Raw genomic sequence first — 21,177 nt, forward strand, 5'->3', positions numbered from 1 at the left:
ATAAACAAAGCAAGCACAATTATTGTGGGAAAAAAGGGTATGCTGGTGTTCAAACCTGATAACAGTGTGCCTGCATACAATGAACTCTGGCTTTGAGTTCCACATGTTGTATGTGATGTAGCAGGTACTCTGCAACCACAACCACTGCTGCCCTTTGGTCAGAAAGCGGTAATGGCAAGATCTGCCCTTGCCAAACTGCATCACTACAAAACAAGCAAAAATAACAACTATATCAGTATTGAGATTTGTACTATTAAAGTACTGAACAGCAGAAAGCAGCAAAAGCCATCAAATCAGCAAGTTCATGTACAATGTATGCATGCACAGCAAGTCTAATATGCATTGGTTGGGTGTGCAAGTGAGTTTATTTAAATGTGGAAATGTATACAAGTGTGTAGTTTTTGCAACATAATTTGGCACAATACAATACACAATACACAATACAATACAATACACAACACAATACACAATACATGCAGCTCACAGTGATCATGGCAGTGGGAGAGGTGCTCCAGGTCATCCACATGGTAGTAATCATACCCAGACGTTCCCAAGACTTCAAAAGGCAGATAGCCAATGATAGGGGGAGCCCTGTCAGTGACACAATTAATATTGATGCAGTTGTTCTTATCTACATCAATTATGGGATAGTTTAGTGCTCACATAAAATACAATTGCATTAATATGTAGTTCCAAGGACCATTCATTTCAACGAAAATTCACTTTAAGCAGAGTTTATCAATAGAATAAGCCCTTAAATATTGCAGGGGTTACACTCCTGGAAAATTCCATGATATTCAAAACTAAGATATTCAAAACCGCAATATTTAAAACCAAGGGCCGATCGGAAAAAGAGGGTTAGGTTCCTGGACTTTGGGAAAATATAGATGGTGAGCGGTAGCCAAAAATAAACACATCACAATTTAAATAAGCATGTAAAATAAACATAAATCAGCTTTATGATTAAGCTTCCTGCTGCGTTGAAGCAGATTAAATGTTCTGGAGCAGATTAAATGTGGCCCCTCTGTCTGTAAAGCATCTAACGCCCCAACCATTCCTCCCCTATTAATCTCATAAATTGTTTCCGTTTGTAATGTTTATTTTATAAATCATTCTGCAGTTTCATAAACCAGCGAATAAATAAAATAAAAGTAAAAATCACTTTGGTCCATTGTTTTCTGCTTTATTTGGTGTTATTATTAACGGTGCATGAGAAAGAGTGGAATCCTCGTTTTGTACGAGATAACCATCACAACTCAAGTCAAACACCACGATTGGTTGAAATTGAGCCCCGCGATAATAAATTGGTACATAAAGAGGTTGTTGTGATTGGCCAAAACCATGATATTCAAACCCATGACATTTAAGGGTTTACTGGTTTTAAACAAGATTATCTTTTTTTTAAATAGCCAAACAGTATACTGAATGCAGCAAAATAAGCTAAATACCATATGTAAAATGAGCAGAAAACACCAAATAAGTGACAAGAAAATTGATGAACCATTCACGAAGTGACTGGATAAGATTCAAAGAGACCATGGCTCGTGTTTAACCAAAGCAAGACAGCAGTGAAGTGATTGTATTTCAAGGAAAAAAAAACAATAAACTGCACACAATCAACAGAACAAAGGTGAATGCGACAAATATTACAAAGCCCCTGATAAGTGAAATTAAATACTGTCGGACCCCGACATTTACGGGTGATACCTTCCTGAAAAATGTCGTGAATGTTGAATCCACGAATCTCAGGGCATTGCTTCAATGGGGAAAAGGGGAATAGGTTCCCGGTGGTTCATGATTCATAAGGGGAATTCAAAGTCCTGTGAAAAACCGCAAATACGCCTTCGAAAAACCACGAGTACACAAAGCACAGGGCTGCGAATGTAGAAGCAGGTCACATTTTATGAACCACAAATACCCTGGGTCCACGAATGTTGGAGTCTGATAGTATTACAATGAAACAGACGAAGGCAATGAATGAATGCAGTGTGGATGCTATTCACAAGGTGCACTCAAAAGCTATTGATCCTAATGCATGGTTGTTGTTCTGCAGTATGTACCTAAATGCTTAATTCACATAGTGATCAAACTAATGCCAATTCAGCAGCCATTATGATTTTGATGCAGCGTTCATTTTTTTTTCCGGCAACATCGTCTTATTTGTAGAGTGTACTTGGAGTGAAAATGTACTTGGCATATAAAAATATAAAAAGTAACCATCGATCACTTCTCTCTCAGGACAAAATTACTGTAATTGTTATTGCCAATGTAAAATCCCTGATGCAGTCACGAGTAAGCAAATGAGAGATCTTATATGCTTTCCAGCCTCCAGCTTTTGTATTCACAACTGAGCCCTCCCATTCTTCGATATAATCTTCATGCTTTTCATACCAAATCTCATTGCTACATATATTTTTTCTTACTTTATGACTTCTGTATAAATTTTAACATGATTGGTATAAGATTACTCTACAGTGTTGAAACATTGAATTTGATGTTATTTGCTCTTGCTATTTTAGAGTCCAAGAGGAAAAGATTGTGTGTTGTTATTATTTACTACCTTCATATTTGTTTGTACAAGAGAATTAGGTAGATCCACCATCTTGTAACATTCTCTATTACCTTGAAAATGTGGACAAACCGAAAACAGCTTGGGTTGAGAAAAGGAGAGACATTGTTACAAGCAGTAAATGAGAGGTAGATATTATGAGGGTTGCAATGCGATTTATTGATTTTATAAGTGCAGTGTGTGTGTGTGTGTGTGTGTGTGTGTGTGTGTGTGTGTGTGTGTGTGTGTGTGTGTGTGTGTGTGTGTGTGTGTGTGTGTGTGTGTGTGTGTGTGTGTGTGTGTGTGTGTGTGTGTGTGTGTGTGTGTGTGTGTGTGTCTGTCTTCAGTTGATATTTGTGCTAGCCATTTTACTAAAATGCATGGACAACACATGGGGTTTTGCATCCATCTTGGCCAATGGACAGCAAGTGCCATTGTGGGAGAAGTTAGTCTGTTTGCTTAGCTACCACACCTGTCTTCTCAGTTGAGGAGAGAGAGGAGAGCAAGAACAAAGGAGGCACGGCACGATGGTGCCCCTCTACACAGCAACCCCCTCCCCGTAGCTGAGAGGATTTTGAACCTCAGTGGGTACGATTACAATGGAATAAGGATTGTTCAGTGTGGGGGAAAACCTGTAATATGGAATAACTTGATGGTGAACATTGTGTGAAGCTTGCTATTTGTCTTCTGGGTGCAATTAGCTGCTACAGTGAATAAGTATCTGTCTTCTCTTTGCAATAACCTCTCACAGTGAGCAGATAACTTGACAATCAGCTCCAGTATGGGAGCCATCTACCTCGACCAGAGGCACAGCTTGTTGCACTGGTACAAGCTGGGGTAAATGTGAATCTATTAACATCTTCCTTAGCCGACAATCACATGTGGTATTTCAACCTTCCTACAAGCAGGGCACAATCTGAAAGCACTTGATGCAACCACCTCACTTCAATAGCACCAGAGATGAAACAGTGGCATGCACATACTGTACCTGCTCAAATTTGCTGGGCCTACAAAGAGCCAAAGCGTGCTTAATCAGATGCACTATAGAGCATGCTCTCTGATGTGCTCCTGGTGTTTCTCACCCTCACCAAGACAGAGATTCTCCCTGCTCCCATAAAGAGAATGATGCAAGGACTTCAACAAAGTCCATGGAAATGACAAAAACGCAGAAAAGGAAAAGTTCCCTGTGTGCATCTTTAATGTTTTCCGTTGTGTTAAATGTTTAAGCATTTCACTTTTGACAGAAAACAAATGTACAAATCTTAGGCTTGAGGGATTTACAGGCTACACTGCGAAATAGTACAAAATTGATGGATGTGGGTAATGGTCACTTGCATACATCATTTGTGACTCAGCTCATCAACTGTGTCAGGAAAGTTGGTAAATATATGCTCATTTTGCAATCTTGGAATTCCTTTGACTGTAGAACCATAGGCTTCCATAGTTTGAGGGATTGAATGGTGTCAAGGAAAAGTGGTAAATTTACCAAAGAAAAGGATAAACCGCTCGCTTGGCTTCTTCTTCATAGTTCGGTGCTGCAAAATTTCATTTGGACATCAGGAAATCACACACGAGAGCCAAGAATGTCAACTGGGCCTCAGATTCCATGTGTTGATTAATTATTCATTTGTCAACTTGACTATTATCACAGCTATGTTCTTAATTGCAAGATAATTACAGGGCAGATCCAAAATGCAGCACATACGCCACATATAAACTTGTATTTATCTTTTTCAAAATATCTGTATTTAATTTTTTTTAAGAAATCCTCATCGGTGACAACAGCCCCCAAACACACCTTGAAAATGGGAAATGTGGATTTTACATTCAAAGAACTAGATAAATAAATATGTAGGTAGTTGAGGAGAGAGGGGGTAACATAAACAAAGAGGAATGGCACCATGGCACCCATCTACATGGTAATCTCTCCCTTCCCCATAGCTGAGAGGAGAAACAAAGGATTTTGAACCTCAGTAGGTCAAAATGGTGGACTTAGTAAATTTCTTCAAAAATCTTCTTCTCAGACCCACCAGTCAGAAAATTTGGGTTACAACATTTGGCCACGGTAGGGATGCAAAATTGCAGAGGTCATGCTAATCACATGACTTGAAGTGTGTTAAAATGGCGACTTGGTAAATTTTTGGGAAAATCATGTAAATTCCTTCAAAAAATCTTCCCAGCAGTCAGAATGCCACCAAATTTGGGTTACAACATAATTTTTTTGATATAGCGGTTGATATAGTGCTTGTTCGGGTTCCTTCTGTGTGCCTGGTGTTGGCTTAATGGATAGGGTGGTGGGTTTGGGATCTTGGATCCTAGGATCCTGAGCTCAAATCCCAATCAGCTGTTGAATCAATACCAGGTGGGGTTGATTCTGCCTGTCATCCTTCCGAGGTTGGCAAAAATGAGTGCCAGCTTGCTGGCAACCTGTGTCGGAGTGGCGACCTGTCCAGGATTGTGTCCAATTTCCAAGGAGACTGATTTGGCAGAACCAACGCTTTGCACAGAGTGTGGTCCTGATAGATGGATGGGTTCCTTCTAATGACGACAATGACCTGTAAACTCGCATCACAAAAAAACGTATTTTATTTGGACTTCCATTTTATTTGAATTTAATTATTTTTTTAAATCCCATTCTGAATCAAATTGAATAAAGAGGACGTAATGGGTCAGGTGGTCAAAGCGGGGTTGCAACAAAGTGGGACATCTTGGTACCCGGTCATCACTGCCAGCAATTATAAAGTGGCAGTTCTAGTGTTAAGAGCATACATCGAAAACCGTTCATTGGAGGAAATTGAAACTTTACCACATGTTACATGACCATTTGATTGAGCGCATATTGAGCACACCTAAAAAAAAACGTTCAACAGAGGAAATTGAAACTTTACCACTTGGTACATGACCAGTTGACATGGTGCATATTACTTGGATGATACACATCCCCTCAGAACTTACATGGTGAATTAAACAAAGCCTAATGCCCAGAGACTGTCACTTTGTAATTAGAATAATTGTAATCGCTTCAGCCTTCATTGTGCTTGGCTGGTGAATAAAGTGAAGATGAAGTACAATTTGGCGTTATAACAATATCCTAATTTATACTTTAGTGATCTACTCTGGCATCTTTATCAGCCTTGGTAGTTATGAAAACACTCAAGAACGAGAGTAAAAGCTACTTTGTAAAGGCTTATGAATGTACCCTGTCGCAGACTTTTCAAAGTCCAATTTGTACACATTTACCTCAGAAGTGTGGATGGATGCAATTACAAATTTACCACCAAGAGAGTTGGCTCACACCAAGTTCTTCTAAAGACTGTATCGGATAAGTATTCTATGAACACCATCAAGTTGGTGTGTGTATCCCGAAGGCTGGACTTTAGTCCCTTGAGCTTATGTGATCGACAGTGTCTGTAGGTCAACATCGATCGACATCAAAATCTGCACTCATTAAAGGGTTGAAATGAGGTCTCAAACGCTTAAAAATATTCCTTTCCTAACCTACAGGGGGCGTTGCATCAGCAGCGGATCCATGCCCTCAACCAAAAACATGACCTGTAACCTGTAAAAACATGACCTGTAAACTCACATCACAGTAATCAGCATCAAGAGGGCTTCCATTCAACTAATCACTTGACCAGATTCTGCACATGAAGAAAATTTCCATATTTTATGACACCAATGACTGTGGCTCCTGATCCAAGTGAGCTTTAGAACCCATGGTCCTATTTTAATGATATATATGGGATGTGTGTTGGTGGTAGTGCTAATCGTTAGTCTGGTGGACTTCATCATCTGATGGCCATCTTGGAAAAAATAACAAAAATATGGAAAATATCAAATAGTAAGGCACCCCTCCTTTTTTTGAAAAGCATGGATGTGAAACTAATAATTTATTTTCCTTGGCTTCAACAGGCTGAATCAGTTATTTTAGTTCTGAAAGCTGGAGATCAGAAGAAAAAAAACAAGCAGTCATAGACTGGTACTTACGAAATCGTCAACTTGACCTCTGACCTTGTCTAATAAAAGCTGTCTCTAGAGAAGGTAGCGACGTAAACCAGAAGTTTCTACGATGATTCTGTACCAAACCATCAAAAATCGAATGTTTGACCTCACTGTGACCTTGACTTTTGACCGATGTTGACCAAAATCTAATGAGCACTAGCCATCACCCTCCTGAATCACGTGGTGTAATTTGACCTTGGTAGCTTCTTCCGTTCTCGAGTTATTGTGCCGACAAACAAACAAACACACACACAAACACACACACACACACACACACAAACAAACAAACACACAAACAGATGACGGAAGTCATCAATATACTTACGAAATCTTTAGATTTCATAAGTAACAATTAAAGCTATATTGTCAAATGAAAAATGCAATATTAGTTTCATAAGTGGTAGGATGAAGATCAATTGATCTTCAAAAAAAGAAACAAATACATTTTCACTTCATATGCACTTAAAATGGATATTGTGCTCCAATTAAACAATAAATCATTGTATGAACTTCTTATAGGTGAACAAATTTGTTCCAAAGTTAGCACAAATGATTCTGACCTTTCCTACCCCACCCCCTCACTCCTTTTGAACAAATTTCACCCTCCATATAATGTATTCGTGGGTGAGTATAATTAGAGTTAAATAGGACATAGCATGATGTTTTGAAGTTCATCCAACAAATACCTGTAAAACAATGTCCCAGCTCTCATTTCTCACCTATCCATCAAACAAACAAAAAAAAAACTCCTGCAACTGTATGATAAAATGGGTTCAGGTCATTTCCATATTATTTTGTTGGTTGGGGTGGAGAGGGGGAGGGAGGTAGTTGATTCACATAAAATCACTACGATTTAGAAATGCAAAATCTATACATGTATTGCAAACTTTAACTGCATTTGTTCTTAATCTACATAAACGACTTCTCCGATGCACTGGAAAAGCTTCGCTTCTTTTCTGAAAATGACTGCACAATGTGCCACGCAGTACCCAATCCAACTGACAGGCAGACAGCACCTGTGTCAATCACTGTTGATCTGAAAATTACAAGATGCTGTTCTCAAAAATGGAACATGCCCTTATATCCTGCAAAACCTGACATGTAGAAAAGATGAAAAAGATGAAGAAAATCCTTGTCACTTGGGAAGAATAGTCAAACAAAACAGCTATCTACTTCCATGATCTGCGAGTTCATGCCCTCTGTCACTTTGCCCTTCCATGAGCCTCAATGTTACAAAGAGAGAAAAAATTCCGATATATTTTTGATGGAATCTGATGAGATTTTCCTTATATTCTCATCAGTTATCTAAGCTGCATAGGAGATTTTTGTAACCCTACATTGCTGTTGTACCTCATTTAACGTCTTATCATTTTACTTTGCATTATTCCCTTCAGATATTTTGCAAATGCACGTTTACAATTGGCTTCATTTGCAAAGTATTCTCGTCGATGCATAAATTAGAAGGGCACTCAGTAGAGCGCATACCTCTGCCCAGATATGGATTCGGATCTTCACCAACCTGCCCACACAAACCCAACCTGCCCACCAAGTTTCATCCAAATCAGTCTTCAACTTTAGAGATATCCAGCACACAAAGAAACAGACAAACAGACAGGGTGAAAACATTACCTCTGCCCATCACAGATGGCAGAGGTAATAATTATGAATGCTGTCAAAGTTTGCTGGATTCAAATTAAACCCTCATCGCCATTTCAAAGCTGTGTAGACAGCACACAGCATGAAACAAAACATTTTCCTCCATAAAATGAAATACAAGGTGATCCAAAATTTAACTTCTGAAATATTTATGAAATGTTGGATGAGTGTTATAACCTCATTACAGTATATTGACCAAAGTTTGATAAAAAGTCAAAATTGAGAAAAAACAACAAAAAGCAAAAAACAATATTTTGTTAAATTTAAACTAAAAAAAAATTGTACATTTAGTGAGTAGCTATCATGTGCAGCTCATGGCTGCTAATTGCACCATTTTCTGTAGGTGATGCTGTGCTGCTGATGCAGTGCTCTCGATTGCTAGTACACTGGCACTCATTTCGCCAACCTCGGAAGGATGACAGGCTGTCAACCCGACCTGGTGTTAATTAAATGGTGAAACACTGGCTCAAACTCAAAACCCTAATATCTTAAGCTAGCCACCTTAATCGTTAAGCCAACACCAGATATTTAGTGAGTTAAAAGTACATAGTAAATTTGGAAAATGTTAATTTTGTGTGCTATACAGTAAAATTGATGTGAAATTTTGCTTCAACATTTACTCTTTCCATGTCTTTCAGTGACACATTTGTAAACACAAACACAAAGGTCTTTTTAATGGAATAAAATTGTGTTGTTAATCGATTACCAATGTTTATTTGGCTAATCTGAAAAAGTCGGAAAAACATCAAATTGAAAATGTTAGACAAAATTAAAATTAAAATAAAAATTTATCACAAAAATAAGAAAGACCATCACTGAGGCACCATAGTGTGCTATTCAAGCAACTTTAAGAAATACTTTGGGATCACTGTACAAGCATGACTCCAAGCCTGTTGTTGGCTTAGCGGTTAGGGTGGCTAGCTATGGATTTTAGGGGTCCTGAGTCTAAGCCCCTGTCTGCTGTTGAGGTAACAGCAGGTGGGGTTTCCTCAGCCTGTCATCCTTCTGAGGTCGGCAAAATGAGTACTAGTGTACTGATAATAGGGGCCATGCCATCAGTGGCACAGCTGTGCCCTCAGCCAATGAAGCTACCTACAGCCTTGTGCTGCTTATGAAGGAGGAGGAGGAGGAGGAGCATGACTCTTTCTGGATATTAACCATTAACTTGTATATTTTACAAGTGCAGGTGTGTGTGTGCTGTATTGCAGTCAGATTATAGACAATACTTTGATTTTCATGAGAAATCAAGACCAGTTATGCTAAATGATCTTTCAATCCTGTGGAAGCCATTAACTCCGAGGCCACCTCAGGTGACTCAAGTCACATGATTAGGCCTGAAAGGAGAGTATACTTTTAATAATACATTGAATTAATATTGAAATGTGTTCTCAAAAAAATGGAAAAGTTCAATGAATAAGAAAGGTGTATGTATTAACATTAGTAAAACAAATTTGATGGTGAGTGGTGAAGAAGGAGAAAGGAAAGAAAGCAGACAATGGTCTTGGCTCAATAGGCAGAAAAGGAGATGGGTCGACTTAAATTCAATGTAGGCAGTGTTATAAATGGTGTCACAAGAGGTGCAGTGATTTGATTGGAAATTTGGTCATGAAAGCTGGGATTCTCGTATGTAAAAGATGTAAAGATCAATCATTTTGATAAAAATATGAAGAGCAAAAAGAAATGCTCCTGGAATGCAATTAAAAAAAGAAAAGCAAAAGTTTGTTACCTTGGATACAATGGAGGCCTCAAAAAAGCAAAATTAACCATTACATCAAGAATAAAGTCAGCATGAAATTAGTGGAGCCAACTAGCTGGAATCATGAAGTGCATAAATATTCTATTATCGGCAAAAGTTAGAGTTAAAAAGCCTTATCAGATAGGTACCGGCAGTTTTGGGGTACGGAAGTGAAATGTGGGCACTGTGGCTCAAAGATATTAGAAAAAAAAAATGGAAAGAAAAGACATAAGAATGATAAGATGCGTGAATGGATCATCTCCAAAAGAAAGCATGCAGAGCTCAGAAATCAGGAAAAGTTAAAATAAAATAAAAATCAATTCTAGTGAAGAACGACTTAATAAGAGAAGACTTGGTTGGTATGGTCATGTGCAACTAAGATCAGAATATAAAGCTGTGAAGAAAGCATTAATGCTTGTGGTAGAAGGAAGAAAGCTGAAATATCACAAAAAGACATGGATTGAAAATGTCAAGAAAGATATTGAATGTGAGAATTTACACAAACTGATGCAATGGATAAATCCATGTGGAGGAATGCCATCATTCAAACAACCCCCTTAAAAAGGAGGAAATGGTTGTAAAACGTTTGTTATTGTAGTTGTTTTTTTTAATTAACGTTACAATAATTGATTGTACAATTCATTACAATCTACATAAAAGGACAGTATTGTCTTATCACATGAAAGCTCAAGAAAGCTTAGCTTCGGTCCCAGCACATGAAGGCTTGTATTTTTGTGAAACATCTCATGAGACCCATTTCATTGATAAGCAGGCAAAAAGCAGCTTAATATCACCTCTGAAGGTTGGCATGCTCCGAGATGCTGTGCTCCATCTGCACAGCACCGGAATGGCGATTTATCAGATTTAAACTCTTGTATACTGGAACCCATCACTTGAGCCCTAAGAAAACAGAGCGAACTCATTACATGGAGTGTGTCCTTATGTGGCAGCCATTTTGTTACCTATGATCAAGGAACAGGAACTTCCATTCGAGACTGTGGCGAGAAGTGAACTCGTCGCCTGGTTCCTCCACCACACACATCTCCTGCTCACAGTAAATGCAACAGAATACAAAAATTTAACTTGCATCTGAATGAAAGTTTTGGGTTATGTTATTGTGCAACAATTAAAAGTGAAAAAGAAAGAACAGTGGGTACAGTGATGATAAAGGTGGGAATTTGATTGGGGGTGGGGGGGGGAGGATAAAATTAAAAATAATCGGGTTTTGATGGGAGTATGGGGAAAATTTACAACTTGGGGAAAAAGTCAATAATTCATCTTCAAACATTCATTTGCAGAAAATAAAAAAACATCACCAATGTTTCGAAAACAAAACTGGATAAGAAAGTTTCCTCACCAATTTGGAGCAAAGCTGAAGGCATTAGATAAGGGTTATGAAGCTTTTCACTTTGCTCCAACCTAATAAGGATCCGTTCTTATTTGCATTCCCAGATGGAAACATGTAACACGAGAAGGGCACTCGGTACAGTGCATACCTCTGCCACGTAATACCTGATCCACGAGAACATATCGGGCCCAATACATTTTTGAAATTTCATGATCTCTATTGTTTTTGGTCCTATCTCTCAATGGTGAAGAATCACTTTTAAAATAATTAAACAATTCTCGTATCCAGATCCGGATTCGGATCTTCACCAAAATAGTCAATTCGTTGTGGTCACACACTCAACCTGTCCACTAAGTTTCATCCAAATCCGTGCACAATGTTTTGAGATATCATGCTATGTATCATTTTTTGACACTATCTCTCAATGGTGAAGAATCATGTTAAAAATTCTAGCAGTCAGATCCGGTTCCAGATCTTCACCAAAATGTAATCATTTTATCTTGTCACACACTGAACCTGCCCATCAAATTTCATCTGGATCTGTTCACAACGTTTTGAGATATCCTGCACACAAACAGACCAACAAACAAACAAACAGACAGAAGGGTGAAAACATAACTTCCTTCACCTTCGGTGGTGGAGGTAAGAATAGAACAGTACTCAATAGAGCGCATACCTCACCTTACCCAGGCTGAACAGTTTACAGTTTGTATCCTACTGATAGGCCGGACCTGGGTCCAGACCTGAACCAAAATATAATCGACTTGTTCTTGTCAAATACCCAACTCATCCACCAAGTTCAGTCACAACTTGTGCACAACGTTTTCAAAATATCGAGCTATATAACGTTTTTGGCAACATTTCTCAATGGTAAATAATCACTTAAAACAAATCCTTATCATGCACTCAACCTGTTTAACCAAGCTTTGTCTGAATCCATCCAACGTTTTGCAATATCGTGCTGTATATCATTTTAGCCCTTCATTTCAATGGTGAAGAATCACTTTAAAAACAAGCAAAAAAAAGACATAACATGTCATAGCCCCCGTTTTAGTAATTCTGCTGGATGAAGTAAAAGGGATTGCCCATATTTATGTACAACAAAAATGGCCGCGAGTCTATCAGTCGGCCATCTTTGATCAGATCGCAAAATAAAGTGAGGCCTACTTGTCTGCCATCATGTATTGTGCTCATGCCAAGGTTGAGCAAAATCGGACCATACACAACTGAGAAATGGTTGGGAATGCACTTGAAGTAACAAAATGGCAGCCAGTCGGCCATCTTGCATCCGATTTCGTAAAATTAGTGACGGTGTATGTAAGCCATCATTTGTTATCAGTGTGCTAAGTTTAAACGAGATCGGTAAATGCATGCCCCAGAAAAGGTTGAGGATGTGTTCGGCACCAGGTGTTTTTTTACAACTAAAATAAAATTTAAATTTAAAAAACGGTGTACCTATTCTAAACGTGAGCACACACTGGGAATCTACTATATAAAACAGTGTATGTTTGTCTGTCCCCTTTCTTCAGGACAATTTGAGTATGGTCGTTTTCTCCACATGTATCTGGACGGTGGTTATCTTCGCATGTATCCGGATGGTTGTTATCTCTGTATGTATCTGGACAGTGGTCAACTCCACACGTATCCGGATGGTGGTTATGTCTGGATGGTGGTTAACTCTGGAGGTGACTGGATGGTGGTTGTCTGGATGGTGGTTACCTCTGGAAGTGTCAGGATTGTGGTTAAGTCTGGATGGACACTCCCCTCATGCTGCCTTCCCTTTCCCTCCCCTCACGCTACCTTACCTTGCTCTCCCCTCACACTGCCTTCCCTTGCCCCACCCTTCCTCGCTCCCCCATCACTCACCCCTCTCCTTCCTCACCCCCCCCTCTCCTTCCTCGCTCCTCTCTCCTTCCTCGCTCCCCCACCCTCCATTGCTCCCCCTCTTCTTCCTTGCTCCCCCACCCCTCCTCAGTCTACCTTCCTCCTCAATCCTCCAACCCCCCCCCTGGTCCCATCGTATACCTGTCAGAGAAGCAATGGGTGGTATTTGCTAGTTTTCAATAAAGTAACTCCAACCCATCATTTTTGATGGGCTTTTATACTAGTGTTCCTATATTTTTCAGGATGAAAGAAAATGTATTGCTGCAGTATTAGAATGGACTCTTCACAAGAACAAACGCATGCAGCAAGATGCTGAGCTTTACGTGCTGCACAACAACAAGAACGACATCAAATTCAGTGAGAAATGGATAATGAAGCCTCTCACAGATGAAATGCTGTGGCAAAAAGGCAAAGACATTCTCAACTTACATCCGAGCAACATACAGAGCAGAAAGCACACCATGCTGAATCCGGGCATCTGTGTCATGCTGCTGTCAACAAAGATGATCACCTTGCATAACAGCAATGACATATTGAAGCCAAACACCTGCACCATGCTGTTCTTGATGGAGAACAACACGTTGCATTGCAACAGCAATGTGCTGCAGTTGAGCGTGCATATATTGCAAAATTGGGTAAACCCCAGGTCCAGAAACGACACCTGCAACGCACATACGCTCAACGGAATTGCCGAACTATTCATAAACCAGCTTTCTCAGCATTAACCAATACTGCTGCCATTTTTTGGGGAGAGCATGAAGTTCCGACGTTTGTTCTTGGTGAGCATGAATGATGCTTGCAGACACCACGGTGCTTATCTTTGGGTGCACAAGCGGACTGACACAAAAATCTGCTGTTGCAAGGGACAAATTAATCCACCGAGATGGCTATTGTCACCAGAAAGCCTCCACAATGGGAATTGCATGATTTATGGGCCGACCAAGGGTCTGACGGCAAACTTATATGACAATATTCCCAGCAGATAAACAATGCACTCGCTTTGCCATCACAGAAAGTTATGGAAGTACGTCCACCTGGCAGAGGCTGGACTCCGAACGACGTTATCCAGGTTGGCTTCATCATCGGATTGGGCCGTTTCAAGCAGAACAAACCAAAATCCAAGTTTTGCACAAATTTATATTCATCATCCTCAGCACATCATCAAGGAAGCTGCTATTCACCTTGGCTGGATGTGATTGCCACAAGGCACATCTGCAGCAAAGCAGCAGCATCTCCAAGAGCTTTTACGACACTTGCAAGCTCTCTTGTGGCAATGTACCCCATATGTGCCAAGACTTTCAAGCAGCATGCAAGATCCCAGAATAAAAGGTCATGCACAAAACCTTGGTGATAAACGTGGAAACATGCCCAGACAGAGAACAAGTGAGGTGTTAAAATAGACCCGAAGACTGGCGTGAAGTTGCCACCCTGATTTGAAACTAATCAGGATCACACGATGTTGTATTGCACATGCATCGAGGCAGAATCGGTGATATCAATGAAACACACCGCGCATTCTATGCTTTACACTTTGTATTGCTATTTCCAGAGGGTGAACATGGCTGGAGCCTCACTCTTCAACAGATTTGTGCCAACAATCCCTGTCATCTTTCCACACATGACTTTTATGTATTCCAGCTGCACAAGCGAAATGGGCCAGTGACATTCCCTTTTCTTGGCAGCCTGCCTTTTCATGAGTACTGCTGCGTGGCCGATGTCTTACGACCTAAATCTGTCTTAGTTGGAAAGAAAATACAATGAGATGTGCTCCGATCTCTACCAGAATCTCTGTGGTGCTGTTTTGGCTGATAACCATACCTGCAACATTGGGCAGTGAGTATTTCTTCCATCCTCCATCTCTGGGCAGCCCTCACTACATGCATCAACTTTGCCAGGACACCTTGGCCATTATCCGTTGCCACGGCAAACCAGACCTGTATATTACAGTGACCGACAACCCGGATTGGCCAACAATTCATGTAAATTTCGACCCTCAACAGCAACCAAAGGACTGCCCAGACATTGTGGTGAGGGTCTTCCAATATTATTTACAGTGCCTGGAAACAGACTTGTAAAAGATGGGAATCTTTGGTAAAGTTGTTGCATATTTGCATGTCATCGAGTTCCAAAAGCAGGGCCTGCCCAATGCTCATATATTGGTTATTTTCGCTCCTGAATTCAAAGTGCGGACAAGTGAGGACATTAATGCTGCAATTTGCACTGGGCTGCCAGAAAATTATGAACTTTTAGCAATGATGTGCCGCTGCATGGTTCACAAGGAGTGTGGAATTGCCAACGTAAATGCAACATGCATGAAAAATGGGTAGTGTTCCAAACATTTCCCAAAGCACTTAACTGAACCACTTTTTGGAGGAGAACAAAACTCATTCAACATATGGAGGCCAATCACCTAATTCTGCAGGCCATGCAGAAATCTTTAAGCACATCAACGACAACCATTGGGTGGTCCCCTACAAGCCATACCTCCTCGGCCAATACAAATGTCACATTAACATGGGGCGATGCAACTCGGTCAAAGCATGTCAAAGCATCGGTCAAAGCATCTATGCCAAACTTCTCAGGCTGGTGGAAATGCTGTACTCGTGTTGTTGCATGCAGTTCTGTGAGCTGTCTGGCCTCCAAAGCCAGTCACCAACTTGGCATCCTCTGTCATGCAGTCCTTCCTTAGCACACCTGAGCTCCTGACCACATACAAAGCTTTTATCCTCAGACTGATGGAGTACTGCTCTCCCTTCTGGGCTGGTGCACTCACCTCTCACCTTTCTCAGCTTCACGCTGTAGGAACAAAGGCATTTTGGATCAATGGTATATCCCGCGATGAGGCTGAGTCAATGGGTCTCTCACTCTCTCACCGCAGGCAGGTTGGTGGTCTTTCTGTCTTCTAGCATCTCCTCTCTGGCCTTGCCCCCTCCCCCCGCTCTGTCTGAGGTTTGTCCCCCCCATATTTCCGCAGGGCGCTCAAGGACCGCCAGCAACCCCCTTCTGGCTAAACTACCAAAACCACGAATCATTGCTCACCTTTACTCTTTCATTCCTCTTTTTTCCTGCCTTTGGAACAAACTCCCACACTCTCTTCAATCCCACTCTTCACTTCAGGTCTTCAAAACAGCTGTTCACCAATATCTCTTATCTTACCCCATCCAAAATCACAATCTTTTTTCCACTCCAGCTAATCCACCCCAAACTCACCTCCTTCAAATTCCCTGCATTCCTTCCTGAAAGTCCCTTTCGTGTAAGGACCTGAAAGTCTCTATAGTGTCCATCTTATTTACTGTGTAGCCCATCGCATCCCTCTTCCTTCCACAGATCTCCTCATGTCTGTTACACACTGTTTTTCCTTCCCTCCCCCACCCCTCTTGTCTCCTGCTGTTGTCTCCTTGTACGTTCTGTGTGATAGCTATCATACGAGCCTCGACATTGTATACAAAAAAAACCCAAAAAACAGAGGCATCAACCTAATTGACTGGAAAAGGGACCTTGTTGTCCCTGTCTGTAAAGGGAAGGGTGATCGCCAGGACTGCAACAGCTACCGAGGGGGTGACGCTGATCTCAGTGCTAGGCAAGGTCTTTGCTCGGATAATTATTATTGATCGAGTTCGCCACCATCTGCTTGAGCATCAATGCCCAGAGAAGTTGGCCTTTACACCAAATGGGTCAACTATTGACCGTATCATTGCTCTTCGGGTTTTCATGAAATGTAAACGAGAGTTTCAGCAGGGGCTGCTCACAGCCTATGTTGATGTCTGCAAAGCATTCCATTCAGTGAATCGGGATGCCCTCTGGAGGATTCTCGGTCTTCGTGGGGTGCCACCAAAATGGATCAATCAGATTTCTGAACGACGCTCTGGTACTGAGAGTGCTGTGAGGTGTACTGGTTCCATCCCTGACTTATTACCTCCATAACCAAAGGTAAAGGAAGTTATGTTTTCACCCCTCTCTGTCTGTTTCTTTGTCTATTTGTTTGTGCAGAATATCTCAAAAACTTGTTGATGGATCCGGATTAAATTTAGTGGGTAGATTGGGTGTGTTACAACGATGAATTGATTAGATTTTGGTGAAGATCCGGATCAGATTACTTGAATTTTTTCAGTATTTCTTCACCAATGAGGGATAGAGCTAAACTAATACATAGCATGATATTTCAAAAAGTTGTGGACGGATTCGGATGAAACTTGGTGGAAAGGTTTGGTGTTTGATCACGACTAATTGGTTCGATTTTGGTGTAGATCCAAATCCGGATATGCATACGATAATTATTTAATTTCTCAAGTGTTCTTCATCATTGAGAGATGGACCTGACCTTTTCGTCACTGCAGGACCACCACCAATCAGCTCCAGGAGCAACGGAAAATGTAGCTCCAGGAGCAGCTCCTGGAGCTGCGTTTAAAAAAAAGGCAGCTCCAGTCTGCCCATGGGAGACAACATTTTGCAACCACTTCTGTTTGTATATTTGTCTGTCTATCCAAGGCATAACGTTTATCCCATTATAGCTTTTGTCATCAAATTCTCATCAAACCCCTAATGTGAGAATATGAAGATGATAAATAAAAATAATTGCATCAAAATGTCAAAGGACAAACTTAGCGAGTAGAAATATGCCTCATCTGCCCATCTGCCATTGTGCTACGCAAGACGGTCGTGTTTCTTTATTTACCATTTGAGTTTCAGTGTTTTTGTCCAGGCCATAACTTTTAACCATTTGAGCTTTTGTCATCAAATTTTCAACAAAACTTAATCATGAGAAAACAGACAACACTAATGTATGTGTATATATATATATATATATATATATATATATATATATATATATATATATATATATATATATATATATATATATATATATATACATCTGTTGTTTTTTGTCACATTTAGTTTGAGTACAGAACAGACGTGGACGGACTTTGCATTTTGAGATGCTTTCGAATTTTCTTTTGCACATCTTTTTGAACAGACTTGTAAAATGCCTTCTCTTTTCCTAGATATGAATAATAAGAGCATATCGACATCCTTTAATATATTTCATCTTTGTTGAGTCACTTTGAGAGCCGACTTCCAAGCTAACCTGAGTGCTACGTAAAAATGAGCTCGGTCAAGATTATAAGAATATTACCTGAGCAAGTCTTTCTCAATTTTCCAAAAATATTTGTTCATAATGGCACATCTGTTAATAAATAGAGGTTGTGATAATGACCGAAATTATTTATGTTACGTTTCACATACTTTCTTCGCATGTTCATCGTCTTCGTTCTAAATATTTGAAGCTTTCTTTTGTATACATGACTGAGGCTCATGGAAGAGCTCGAGCAGAATGGAAGGGAACAAAATGGAAAGGGGGAAGCACCAACAGCAGAGTAGAAGTGAGAGTGAGATCAAGGGGAGGGGGAAAAGGTCATATGGGGATGAAAAGTTGCACACAAGCTGAAATACAGTAATAAGAGGAAGGGGAAAGTGGGGATGAAATGTAAAAGGAACAGAATCATTTAATATATTATAAAAATCTTCATTGCTCTGTAATATAATGAACTGTAGAAATCTTCCTTGTTTGGTAATCGCATTTCATAATTTTTTTAAAGAATCTATGTAATCATAAGTTTAAACTCCTTTTCTTGATAATATGACTCATTTTTTACTGAAACGTTTTTGTGAAGTCGGAAAAGATTTAAAATTTTTAGTCAAATCTGACAAAGATGAAATTAAAATATGTAAAATAATCTCTAAATCTAAGATTGATTTTATGAGTAAGATTTAATTTTGTGAAATCAATTGATCTTTCATCCATTGAAGGAATAACAGGGATATGACAGAGTACAACTTATTTACTTATTAAAAAGATGAGTATTGTAGTTAGCGTTTTTGTAAAACAATATCAGAATAAAATTGGAGTTCTTAAAATTGAAATTGCAAGCATCATAAACATTTCCTATTATGTGACAATTGTCGCTAAATTTACCTTTCCTTAAAGTTTCATAACATTTATGGCATTTTGTGTATTCTTTATCTTGTTTAATATTTAGTTAATAAAACGCTTGGAAGTTATTTTGTCTCAATAGGATCTTTAAATAAATTATTTTGTTACAATGTTTGCCATATTTCATCTTCTGTATGATTCTATTTTATTTTGTTGTTTGCCAAATGATGATTTGATATAGCAAAAGAAACTGGAGGGAATACAATTTTTGATAATTTTTCGTATACCATTTGTTAGCATTTGATTTGTGAGTATCTACTTTTTCAAGAACACATCAAAGTCTGCATAAAGTAAGAAGGTGTGTTTAATTGGTTTTCATGGTCATCAACTTATATCGTGGATTTATGAAATGAAATTTCAATTTTGATTGCATTGTTATTCTCACAATATTCCCAGTACCTATCCAACCTCAGTTTATTACAAAATAAATTTTAGCAAGTTCTACAAATAAGCCTCTTCCAATTTGTTTTATATTTTTGAGAAGAAACTAATCTTGATAAACTATCAATCCAACAGTAATGTGAAATAAAGTTATTTTGCTAAAATAAGACAATGGCTGTGGATCTGCATGTCTATTCCGAAAGAAATGAAAACAGGTTGGCCGACCTCCACCAGATTTTGCATTCATGCTTGAGGTTCCCAGGGTCAGGTTGTGGGCACTAAATAAATCAACGCGCGCACGCACGCACGTCGTGTGATGGGTCAAAAAAAAATTTTGCTCTGTAATTTAGAAAACACGTTAATATGGCGAATGGTTCGGAAATTGGTTGTTGTAAAATATATATTTTGCTTTGAAACTCACAAGAGAAACCATATAACATTTACAAAGCATACCTGATTCATATAAAATAAGCAATTGCTTTTGAAACAGTCACAAGGACAAAGGAAAACATGATTGCTTGTATGCTGCTGTGGTTAAAAGAAAAAGAAAAAACCTCCACCACCCATAATAAGATACGGAATGAAACTTTGCCACGACAGCACAGGTAACTGCAAGAATGCAGATGTGCACACACACCCATAGAGAGTCCCTTTACAGATCCAAATCTACCCAAATGTACCACATCCATGTGTGCTGTCTTCGTTCCTTTACGTTGGGGCAACTGCTGACTGTACATCTCGATCGGGAAGCAAACTGTATCGCTATCGACTGTAGTAGTGTTAGGGCACTTGGAAAGTGGTTTAAGCACTCAAACGAGCATTGCAACGAAATAGTTGATATGGAACACTGGCTTGGCAAGCGATAGCAAGCCAATTGGGAATGGCACATACCTGCAAAAAACTAAACATCACTGATTTAACATTTTCAGATTTCACTCCAGCTTTTGAGTTATTTAGTCCACATGATCCGATCCTCCAAACTCACATTATATTTCGATTATACTGTATATTTTAATTATTCCATGAAAGTCAATCGTTGAAAATCACATCACATACCGTAATGCATGAAATCACTCCAAGCTCCTAATTTGAAAACTATAGCACTTACAAAAGTGGTGAATGCAGCAATTTGGAGGTATGCCGATAAGGCTTTCGATGATATGAGTGAGGAGAGTGAAAAAAGAAAATTTGAGCACTTTATCATTAATAAACCGTTGCAGCCTGTTTCAACTCGACATTGCTAAGCAGGCGGAGCAAAATGGCAAATTAAGACCCCAGCGAGGGCGAGTGAAGTGACCGAGGATGTATGTGCCTTAAGACCCCATTGAGGGAGAGCAAGGTGTCCAATGATGCGCCTGATAAAGGATATAATGAAATAAGGCCATTAATAGTCTTCAAAAGGTATGTTTTAATTAACCAAAACACCCAGTTTTCATTCATGCACCACCTTGGAGTTCCCTTCGTATGCATGAAAAGTTTTAGCCCACTCGGTTTCATAGTTTTGGAGTTGTGGAGGACACACACACACACACACACACACACACACACACACACACACACACACACACACACACACACACACACACACACACACAATTACAGATTGTAGATGACACTCAGCAATTAACTCT

At 39.6% G+C, this 21,177-nt stretch overlaps 1 protein-coding gene across 3 annotated transcripts in view; it reads right to left on the minus strand.

Moving 5' to 3' along the window:
* Window positions 1-21,177, minus strand: part of LOC147024706 (neuronal PAS domain-containing protein 2-like) — a 189,973-nt gene that overhangs the window by 71,866 nt on the left and 96,930 nt on the right. For all 3 annotated transcript variants that reach the window (XM_085884878.1, XM_085884877.1, XM_085884880.1), the window contains exons 9-11: window positions 10,904-10,986; window positions 485-591; window positions 56-203 (exon numbers count right to left, since the gene is read on the minus strand). In XM_085884878.1, coding sequence (XP_085741004.1) covers window positions 56-203; window positions 485-591; window positions 10,904-10,986 — 338 coding nt within the window. The remainder of the gene's footprint in view (window positions 1-55; window positions 204-484; window positions 592-10,903; window positions 10,987-21,177) is intronic.

This window comes from Eptatretus burgeri, chromosome 6, assembly GCF_056783735.1.
Source record: "Eptatretus burgeri isolate ZD-2024b chromosome 6, Ebu_testis_v1, whole genome shotgun sequence".
Taxonomy (NCBI): Eukaryota; Metazoa; Chordata; class Myxini; order Myxiniformes; family Myxinidae; genus Eptatretus; species Eptatretus burgeri.